At 43.2% G+C, this 11,270-nt stretch overlaps 1 protein-coding gene across 5 annotated transcripts; it reads left to right on the top strand.

The window, feature by feature from the left end:
• Nucleotides 1-984: 984 nt before the first annotated feature.
• RBM12B (RNA binding motif protein 12B) lies at nt 985-7,616 on the top strand. 5 transcript variants are annotated; one of them, XM_086465465.1, is made up of 3 exons: nt 985-1,059; nt 4,101-4,146; nt 4,871-7,616. In XM_086465465.1, exon 3 carries the CDS (start codon nt 4,899-4,901, stop codon nt 6,996-6,998), a length of 2,100 nt encoding a protein of 699 aa, XP_086321591.1. In that variant the 5' UTR covers nt 985-1,059; nt 4,101-4,146; nt 4,871-4,898; the 3' UTR covers nt 6,999-7,616. The 5 variants fall into 5 exon arrangements, with proteins under 5 accessions (XP_086321591.1, XP_086321594.1, XP_086321592.1 ...); XM_086465468.1 differs by lacking the exon at nt 4,101-4,146 and having other exon boundaries at nt 985-1,050; XM_086465466.1 differs by having other exon boundaries at nt 985-1,050; nt 4,101-7,616.
• The last annotated feature ends 3,654 nt before the right edge of the window (nt 7,617-11,270 follow it).

The following is an 11,270-nucleotide window of genomic DNA, read 5'->3' as shown; positions in this document are numbered from 1 at the left end:
TATCTCATCGAGCGCTTTATTCCTCGTGGGATTTCTTCTGCTGGGTTCAAGTTTTTAAAGGCTGAGTTACGAGGTGACTCCACCATAAATAATACGGATTTTTGTCGTATCGTAAATGGAGCAGACAAGTACAGAGTAAACCTGGAAATCCAGGGGAGAATATTTAAAAGGCAGGGAAGGCTGCTGGGATAGACACTGGGATAAAATCACTACCTCACCTGCACAACCAAAGCAGACTGCCTGCCCCCTCCCTGTACGCGGCCTTACTCCTTTCCTACCCCTCTTCCTCGCCTCCGTCCCTGCCTGCCTTTCCTCCCCAAACTCAGGCTTGAGCCAGCTCCGAGCTGGGGCGCAGGTCGCGTCTGGCGCCACGGGAAGAGCGGCAGCGGGTGCAAACCCCCTCCTTGGTGCCGGAGGCGCTCACAGGCTCAGGCCAGTCAGCACCAGGCCCCCGCGGGTCTGCCTTCCCCCTACCCGCCTCCTCGGCTAGGCAGGCACTGGGGCTAACGGAACGACAGCCCAAAGACCACGCGTAGCAAGCCAAAACGGCGGCGAGCTCCGTGCCGCTCTCCCCTCCGTAAACCTCGGCTGCGTACGGATGCCGCACTGGCCGTTCCCAGGCCGAAGACGCATGCGCACTAGCTGCGTGACGGCTACCCTCCGCTCTGCCAGTACTGATCCAGTCTGCGCGCCAAAGGGACGCGCATGCTTGTTGTAAAGAACTGGGTGTGAGACTGCGCATGCGCAGGTCTGGAAGGGAGGTTTACGAAAGCTGCATTTCCCGCTGCGCTTCCCGGCGGCGTTGTGGGGTGCCCCGCGCTCGGAGCATGCGCGTGCGGGGTCGCGCTCGGCGCTGCGCGCGCCGTGGGGCGAGAGGGGGCCGGAAGGATTCGTGCGGGTGCAGCCGTAGGGGCGATGGGGAGGGGCTCGCGCAGGCGCAGTTCTGTCTCTCCTCGGAGTGTTGTGGGGGGGGTGACGGACGACGCCATCTTGGTGGTGCTGCGCTGGGAACTGAGGGGAGCGGGGCTCGGCGCGGAGCCCGTCCTAGTGGTGTGTCCGGTGGGTGGATGGCGTGAGGGGGAGCGCCCGGCTCCCCGGGGTGCAGCGCGTAACCAAGGGCGCGGGCTTCTGGCCGTGAGCCGGTTCTCGGCAGCCCAGCCGTCGCGGAACCGCTGCGCGGCCGTTCCCCGCGCCGCGGCCTCCTCATGTCGCACGGCTGCCTATTGCCACCCACACACGCACCCCTCCCCCGGTGCCTCTCTGCCCCTCTTCAGCCCTGTGTCGGTACCGTGGGGAGGCTGGGCATCACCGCGGGGTCGGATCACAAGCGGCCTCAGGCGGGCCGGGGCGCGTGTGGCGCGGCTTGGCTTCACCCTTGCCCCGTTCCCCTCGCTCCCTGTTCCTTATCCCGGCGCTCGCGGCCCGCCCTGGGCTTCGGCCCGCTCGCCCCTTCCGGGCTTGTGCTGTGCCGTTTGTGGCCGGAGCGGCGTGCGGGCCGGCCCCCGAGCGGCGCTGCTGGCGGCGGGGCGCTTCCCTGGGTCTCTCCCGCTCGCAGCGCTCGGAAGCGGCCCCAGCTGCAGAGCTCACTCGCACCTTCCTTCGGCGGTGTGGAAGCTGTCATTAGCAACAGATCACTTTGACTGTTGAGGCTTCTTTTGAAGCAGATTAGAATACGAAATCGTCCTCTGATGCCCCAGTTATTCTCATATGCGTCCAGTTTTATAGTTGGGGTATTTCTGTGGGTGTTCGTTCTAGCTTGTCTGCTTACTGCATGCAGGCTATGTAATCTCTCAGTGTTGTGGTAAAAGTACTAGTCTAGGGCAGGCTTGGTTTCTTACAATGTTTACAAGTCGGGGCTGTTTTTTAGCGTTGTTTTAATGGCATTTGGAATATGCTGAGGCTGTGGAAGTATAAGTATAGTACTGTTTTCTAGTTAATTCAAATATAAAATTTCTTAAAGTGGCTTGCACCCTTCTGTGCTTTTGAATTGGTGGCATGAAGTTATCAACCTATTTATTATCTAAATACTTGCTCAATTAATGAATTGGTCATAGTTTTGTGTGGCACTTTCATCCCAAAAGTCACTCTTTTTGGTCATTCTTTTTAAATTGTTGGATGATGAGTCTGCTTTCTACCAATGGTTGATTGTCTAATATATAGTCAGTAAAAGCTTATTATTTGAACTTATATTTCTATTTGTGGACTTCTTAAATATCACATTATGATGTGGAATCACTGTGTCTAGTTTTCACCGCTGAAGGTTGTATGTTGTGTCCATGGTACATCGTGGAGAACTTGCCGTTTATCACCGAAGACATACTGAGGAGATCTGTTCTGAATGCTGTGTAAAAACAGGGATAAGAATGTAGAGTTGTGAAATTCAGAAACACTGCAAATTAAATACATTATGGAGTAGCAGGGCAGCGGATTTGATTTTTCAAGACACGAAGGTCCTATAAGGAAAACCTGCCTTTGAATTCTCCTTGCTTTTTGGCATTGCTGTCACACCAGTTGAGAAGATACATTATAAAGTGTGCTGGGTCTGGCTGGGATGGAGTTAATGTTCTTCATAGCAGCCTGTATGGTTCTGTGGTTTGGATTTGTGGCTAAAAGAGTGTTGACAACACATCAGTGCTTTGGCTATGGCTGAACAGCGCTTGCACAGTGGCTTTCTCCCTTTTTCCCCACTTTGGCACCCCAGCGAGTATGCTGGGAGTAGGGAAGAAGCTAGGAGGGGACACAGCCGGGACAGCTGACCCAAACTGACCAAAGGAATATTCCACGCCGTGTAACATCGTGCTCAGCGACAAAAACTGAGGTAGAGGAAGAAGTTGGGTTTTTTTGATTGTTTTGGTTTTTTTGAGGGGGAACATACCAAGGCGGTTGTTATTCAGAGGCAGGTTGGATGTTCGTCAGCCTGTAGGAGGTGGCGAGTGGTCTCGTTTGTTTCACTTTTTTCTCTTCATGGATTAAACTGTCTTTATCTTGATCCCTAAGTTCTCTTGACTTTGTTCTTCCTGTTTTCTTCCCCATCCTGCTGATGGGGATGAAGAGCAAATGATCAGCTGAGTGGGCGCTTGGCTGCTGGCCAGGTTCAACCCACCACGAAAACAGAGAACAGATGATCTTTAGTGAAGTTTCTAAATAGGCGGTTGTTTTCAGTTTGTTGTGTTTACAAAGTGCTGATGTAAGTGAGGTAGAATCTATTAGTTACAGAATTTGGGCTTTGCTGTTGTTTTGCTAAGCTCAGGTGGAGCAATCGTTACTCTTATCAGTAGGTAACTTGGCACCAGGATCTAGTGCTTTACATTTGTTACTGAGCAAGGGGTTTGTAAAAGGGATATCTTCAGTTGTCACTGGAGCGTTGGGCTCTTGTTTTTTTTTTTTTTGAAGGGATGTAATTTGCTACGGAAACTTGTGTTTGTTCTGAGAGTCCTGTGCTCGGTATTGTGTGATGTTAGAGAATGTTGAAAATCAGAATATGTTTAAGTCAGTGTGTTAAAATGATTCTTGTTCTTATGTTTGAATGGCAGTAAACATACAGGGGAAATACGGAAGTTTGCTTTGTAAATTGAAGTTTCTCTGTGTTGGATACTTTTGCTCTTTCATTTGATAGTCTTCACTGTGTATGTTAAGTGCAGTGCTAGACTGGTGAGTAGCACACTCTTGTGAGCTTTGGAAGCGGGTGGATTTCAGAAGAACGGACTCGTCCTTTAATCTTGAGATGGACTTTACGCATCTTTCAAGGACTCAAAAGAATTGACTTGAGAGTTTTTCCCTCGATACACTGTCAGTCTGTTTCATTTCAACAGCTCAGTGTGGCACAATTGATGACCAAGTAATCTCACCGTGTTTTCATCATTTCCAGAAGTCAACCTAACTTTTGAATTTCTTTTGCATCTAAAATGGAAACACAAAGATGCAGTGCATAGCATCTTGGAACGTGGAAGGAGTTCTTCATAGTATCCCAGATTGTGGGTTCGTGACATGCTTGGCTTTAGTATTAGCCACTGCTATGGATGAGCTGCAGCAGTGTGGCACAGTATGTAAAGTGAAGTACAGATATCAGCCATTAATTATGTTTCGTTTTCTTTCCACAGTTAAGTTGATTTTACAGAATTTATCAGGTCTTCAAAGCAGAAACAGGTAAGCTGCCAAAAGCTTAACACTTCTCACTGAGTATTGTGACAGGATCGTACACAGCCTTTTTTTCTCACAGACTTGTGGCTGGGAACTAGGATACGCTCTCCTGAGTGCATGTGGCTGCTGCAGTTGATACTCTGACTACACGAAAGAGACAACATTTTTGAACGCTGAGAAAACATATGTTATTGAGCAGAACTGATCACTGGGTAGAGCAACTTGTCAAAGCAGTGAAGTCATCACTGTTGGTGAATTACTTCATTTTTCAGTGACGCAGTTATCCTTTTTCCTTTCTTCTTTTATCATCTAGTGTTTTCTATGTTATGATCACAAGTGTCCTGTTCAAAAGTAAGCAGGTTTTTTTTTCCTGTTCCTTAGGACTGGGCAGAGATCTCTGGCATACAGTAACTATGCCGTGAAAGACTTAGGTGTTCTTTAGGTATCATGGATGGTGAGGAGTGACTTAGGTGGATTTTGTTGCCCTTAGGATAGGAGATATTGATAGACTTGTGCCCGTGTGCCGGTGGAGTAGCTAATTGTTCTGACCAATGAACTTTCAGTGAATCTTGTTTTAATCTTGTCCTTGCGAACTTGTGGGTTTTTTGATAACCTTCTCTCTTGATTGAGACAAGGACATTGATTAAAAAGGCTCTAGCTTCTTAAGTGTTAAGATACTGTAACAGTTGAGTAATAAGACGTGCTATCATGTGTACCTTTTTGTCTGCAGGTGATTTTTGCTGTGGGTTGAGCTCAGCATGGCTGTAGTCATCCGTTTACAGGGGCTACCTGTTGTTGCGGGCCCTGCAGATATTCGTCGTTTCTTCTTGGGATTGAATATTCCTGATGGAGGTGTGCATATTATTGGAGGCGAGATTGGGGAGGCTTTTATCATATTTGCAACAGATGAAGATGCACGGCGTGCCATGAGCTGTTCAGGAGGGTTTATCAAGGACTCGCGCATAGAGCTCTTTCTCAGCAGCAAGGCAGAAATGCAGAATACCATAGAAATGAGCCGGAAACGATTTGACCGTGGGGGACGAGAAACTATGTCTGGCTCTAGAAGAATAGGTACTAATGGTTCTGGCGCATCAGGTGTTGGAGACATTCCACATTTGGTCACAGCTTTTCCAAAAGGAATAAGTAAACCTGGCTACGGTCCACCAAATCATCCGGAGGCTGGCTTCCATACCAACGGCACAAGGCATGGTGATATAGGTATGCCTAAATCAAGCTATCAGTCAAGAAAGGATTCTCATCCATTTAACCCAGATGACCTTTACTTATTTCTACGTGGTATACCTTACTCTGCGACAGAAGATGAAGTACGTGCCTTCCTTTCTGGGATACATGTGGATGGAGTGATTCTGATAAAGCATCGCAATGGTTTAAACAATGGTGATTGCTTGGTAAAATTTGCTACGCCTGGTGATGCCTTAGAAGGACTTAAACGTCATAGACAATACATGGGTCAGAGGTTTATAGAAATTAGCCCATCTACAGAGGAACGGTGGATTGAATATGGCGGGAGGGTAGACATGCCAGATGAAATCGATCACTTTTTGTGTGAAGACCATTCTCCAAGAAGTTCAGGGTACATGCATTCAAGGAAGCATTCTCATTCCAGATCACCAAGGAGACAAAGAACACGTTCTCATTCATCTCCCACCCAGGAATATTACATACACTTAAGAAATCTATCTATTAATGTGGAGAAGAGAGATTTGAGAGCTTTTTTTCCTGATCTGGATATATGCAGCAAACAAATCAAGCTCCTAACGGATAAGCATCAGAGGAGGACTAGAGATGCCTTTGTGATGTTAAGGAGTGAGAGAGATTATCAGGCTGCTTTGGAATGTCATCGAAAAGTTCTTCTCAATCGTCCCGTTTACATTTTTCCAATTTCAAGGAAGTCAATGTTGAAAATAATTGATTCTTGTGAGAGGAAAAGATCACAGGACAGAGATCATCCTAGACAGGGCATGCCAGAAAAAAGTTACCGGGAAGATCATTCTGGCCCCAAGATGTGTGTTTACGTAAGGAATTTTCCATTTGATGTGTCAAAAATTGAAGTGCAAAAGTTCTTTGCGAGATTTGATGTTGATGAAGATGATATTTACCTGCTCTATGATGACAAAGGAGTTGGGCTGGGAGAAGCATTGGTGAAGTTTAAGTCTGAAGAACAAGCCATGAAAGCAGAAAATTTAAATCGTCGTAGATTCTTGGGAACGGAGGTATTAATAAGACTTATATCTGAGGAGCAGATGCAGAAGTTTGGTGTAACTGTACCATTGTCTGCACCCAATGAAATGCAGGATTGTTCACACCCGTATGACAGAGGTGAGCTTTCCCGTCCGCTTGGTTCACCGTCTGGGCCACCACAAGGGCCACCCATGCATTCATTTGGTCCCCCTGGGAACTTTAGGCATCCTTCTGAATTTAGGCACCCCCCTGAGGACTTCATGTGCCCTCCTAAGGATTTTAGAGGTCCGCCACCCCTCATGGATTTTGGTGGTGATGGTGAACCTTTTAGCAGAATGGAGTTTGGGAATAATAAAATGGGAAATTTTCCTGAAAGAAGATTTATGCCGGAACCAAATTTCAGTGGTGGTTCTGAACGTGTTGTCCCTATTCGATTGAAAAATTTACCTTTCAAAGCTACTCCTAATGAGATTCTGGATTTTTTCTATGGCTACAGAGTGATACCGGAGTCTGTTTCTGTACAGTACAATGAACAAGGATTACCTTCAGGTGATGCCATTGTTGCTATGACAAACTATGAGGAAGCTATGGCTGCTATTAATGAACTGAATGACAGGCCAATGGGTCCACGGAAAGTTAAGTTGAGCTTGCTGTAATGGAGGAAAAGATGCTCTAGAATAAAATATTCTAGATTTGACAGTATTGACGGTTATTTTCACTTAGTTACGGGAAGATGCAGAAGAAACTGTTTCCATCAACGGTTGTAAATAATACCTAGTTCAGTTGTTTAGCTCTTGGTTGAAATATCTGTACGGTTAAGATATGAGAACTGTATTGTGCCTACTTCTTGTGGCAGAGAAGAGCCCAGGAATTCTGGAGGACATTGAATGGCTCAGATCAAAGTATAAAGGCACGGAGTTGTAATGCTTTGGGTTGGTGGTTTTTTGTTGGTGGTTTTTTTTTTTTTTTAGTTTGCTTTAATTCCATGTCCTATGACTTTGCATCAAGTAAAAATGTAAGTGCTGGTTGACTGACCAGACAGACAGTTCAAACAGAAGAACTTCAGTGCTACCTGCATTAGTAAATAACACTTCTTACTGAGGTTAGCTTAGTAAAATTAAAAAGCGACTTTTTCTTTTTTTGTGTAAATTGTTCAGGTTTTGTTTGGTTTCATGTGTTTGCAGGCTTTCCTGTTAAAAGAAGAAAAAAGAGCTTCCTGTTCACATTAGCTGGTTTTGCAACTTTTTTTAAATAAAAAAGAAATTGGCATTAAATGTGTGTCTTATATTTAAAACTTGTCTAGTTAATGCTCTCAACTGCTATGCCCAGTGTGCATGGGTCTTGGTGAGAATGATTCTGGCTCCTTTCTCCAGAAGGAGCAAACTGTTACATTTTGTCAACAGAGAAATGAATAGGTAGTTTACAAAGACTGCAAAATCTGCGTTAACCCCTTGGACAGGCTTTCTTGTTCTCCTCACTCACTGTAGTACCTAGAGGCAGAAAATGAGTGTTGGAATTGGATCAAGAATTCTGACTTCAGCCTGAGCTTCTGGAGTGGTCTTTGTTTTATCTCCACATGCTTGTAATATGAGTATTAACTTGTTAATGATGTCTGGATGCATTCCAGGTCAATCTCTGATTAGTTTTAACTAACATCTGTCACTGGCAACCAAGCTGACAACCAACTATGTTGTTATTTAAGAAAATAAATGCTTATGTCACTATTTAGAATGCTTTGATTGGTTTGGTACCAGCATATTTAAATTTTAGGAAGAAATAAAAGCTAGCCTTTTTTGAGGAAAAACTGCATATTCAAAATTCAGGCTTAGTAGGAAACTTTGGTTGTGTGGATAAGGTCTTTCTTGACGTTGCAACTGTACAAGATAGTACTTGGGAGTACTAAAGAATTTTATGAAGTTTTAGTCCGCTCAGACTAAGGCAGTAAAGTTGCAACTTGGTCACAAAAACTTGTTTTAACATTGCTTGGGCAATACCAAAAAAATCATAGATTCATAGTGTAGCTGAGGTTGGAAGGGACCTGGAGGTCTCCAGTTCAACCCCCTTCTCAAAGCAGCATCAACTAGAACAGGTTATTCAAGGCCTTGTCCATTGGCTTTTTAATGGCTCTAAGGAGAGACTCTCCACAGCCTCTCTGGCAGCCTGTTCCAGTGACTGATCACCCTCACTGGGTGATCACAAACCTTAATTACTTTGTTTATGTAATGTTGTCATCAGTACTAGACTTCCATGTAAACTCTTTTAAGTAGAAGCAAACAAAATCGAGACCTTTTTTTATTCTATATTTTTTAAAAGGCTAGGGTAGCTTTATTTCTTCTGTGTATTGTTTGTCCTCTGTTTTAAATGCTAGGAAAAAAGCATTTGGGTGAGAATGGTAATGCCAAATCTGTATATGTAGATTCCTCTGAGCAAAGAAACTTAAATGTGGCCAAATTTTCAAATTCTGAACACTTACATACCTTTTTTTTTTTGCTGTCTGGTAGGAATTAGCTTCAGAAGTGTACTGTTCTGAATCCTCCTCTGAATTTAAATGGCATTAAAATAAACCCCAGCAAATTGGTGCTTTAATTTCATAGCTGCTATAGTAGAGATCAAGGAGCCAGAAGACTTCACAGGGAACATAAAGGTGTTATGAAAATCTTCAAAATAAACTTGTCTGACCTAATCATGCTGTTGAAAACTTTGATTTTTTTTTTTTTTTTTTTTTTTTTGGGTAAGCTAACATCATCTTTACTAGTACTTCTTGCCTCTGTATTACCAGCTGTGTTATAAATGTGAGCGCAACTAACTTCTGCAGTTTATCAGCTTTAGATGACTTGTTTGATTTAAAGTTCTTCAAGCTACTACACAATAGGAGATTTCAGACACTGAAAATAAATTGGTAAACTTTTCAGCATGTTTCTAGAGTAATGTTGTAAACACACATGAATTCTTGTAATGAAAAAAAAGGATTTGGAGGCTGGAAAGACGGGAGTTTAGTAGGTTTTTGCAAACTTTTTTCCCCTCATAATTAAGGCATTTCAAAATGTCTTTTTGTTTGCCCTATAGCTAATTTGTCTTTAATTTAAAGCCACATTGGAGTTTATGACTAGGTTAATCTGAAATGTCTGATTGATAGGCCAAAAAAGTAGGGGTTTTAAAGGTTTTTAATTGGGAAGGGATGCTAGTATACCAGTTAAATAATAAGAAAATTAATGGGACAGTTAATTCTCAGTTTATAGCTGTTACCTTGATGGTTAGGTTGGTGTTTGGGTTTTTTTTTCCCCCCAAATGGGATGTGTAGCTGTACGTATAGGCATTATATTCTGATTCTGCCTGAATGGGTGGTGCAGGTGCATGGTGTAGTGCAATCATTTCCTGCTAACAGGGGTTTATAACTTGGGATGTTTAATGGTTTGGAGGCAGTGTCCTTTTGGAGACGGTGTGTAATTACATGGCTTGAATTATTGCTCTTCCTTTTTAAGTATCATCCCTATAGTAAAAGAGTAACAAATGAAATCCTGCAGTTTGTGGTGTTGATATAAAATACAGCTGGTTTCCTTAGTCATGCTTATTCTGAAATTGCTTTTGCTACAATTGTCCAAAAATTATGACTTAAAGGAGAACAGTCTCTGTTGTCAAAAACTAATAATAGTGATCACATACAGAAGCAGCTTGAGGCATTCAGGAAAGCTGTAACACAGGACAATCTGATGAGTACAAGAAGATAATCCTTAGTCCCAAAGGAATGGGCCAGCATGTTCAATGGAGTGCCAAAATACTCTTAGCAGGAATGGATACAAGCCTGCGTCATCTAGGTGTCAGCAGGCGAAGATATGTATGAGCAAATGGAGTACAGACAGTCTTGCAGTAAGCACTTATGCCATGAGAAAAATCTTTGCAGAAGTATGTTTAGGTGATCTTTAATTCTGTAATTACATTCTAAATTCTTCTGGCCTTCAAATATTTCAATCAGTGACTTTTTCATCTATAGTTTTGAGGTCACACGATTTCTGTCCAACATGCAAACTCAAGACATTATATACGAAGGACAAAGTTGCCCAACACAGTATTTCTCCTTTTTTGTAAGTTCTTCCGTAATTTCTGAAGTTGACTTTTTTGTGAGGTAGGGGAGGAGCAGGAATTTGAAGCTGGTGAGGAAAAAAAAAAAAAATTCTCTTTCCGTACCCTAGCTACTAATCTTTGAGTGGTGACTAATCTAAACACTGCTTCCTTTTTTATTCAGAATTGCATTTCAAGGCATAGTACAGAAATAATCGCTATTTGCATGTGTGTGTATTACATGAAAACATGGTATAGCCGTGAAGTTAACCATCTGTTTTGGATATGGACACATGACTTCACTGAATATGAAATGGTGAAGTGGTGATCATCATACCTCTGATGTTGTGATACAAGTATTTATTGAAGTGCCCTATTTGCTGAAGTGGATGGGAATTAGTTACCTAGATACTTTTTAAGTTTTGGTCATTAGTATTCTCCTTCTCAACAGTAGTTCAGTGTCAATAGTGTGTCATTCTGGTGAGAAACTATGTTCTGGGTTTAGAACAGAACCCTGTATTACGACATTTTCACTTAGGTTTTCATCACATTAATTTTTAGCAAAATCTGTCAAAACAAGTGTGCATTGCATACTTCACGTCAGTGGACAAAGGCAGCATCAATATTAAAAACACACTTCCTGGTTTATTTCCATAACTGAGAGAATATTTGGTTATAACTTAAGATTGTTTTCCCCGTTACAGGTTTAAATTCTAGATTTATACGTGTGTTCTTTCTTCAGCAGATACTAAAGCTGGAGATGAACAACATGGTAGCAGCTTTCTGGCAGACAGTTGTATGCTATTCAAAAACGGAACATGCGTAACCACCATCTCCAAACAGGGTAAGAAATTACACTCAAAATGTGT

The sequence above is a fragment of the Leptosomus discolor genome, chromosome 5, assembly GCF_034619465.1.
Source record: "Leptosomus discolor isolate bLepDis1 chromosome 5, bLepDis1.hap2, whole genome shotgun sequence".
In the NCBI taxonomy this organism is placed as follows: Eukaryota; Metazoa; Chordata; class Aves; order Leptosomiformes; family Leptosomidae; genus Leptosomus; species Leptosomus discolor.
The sequence above is the reverse complement of the archived record's forward strand: the minus strand, read 5'-3'. Positions and strand labels throughout refer to the sequence as shown.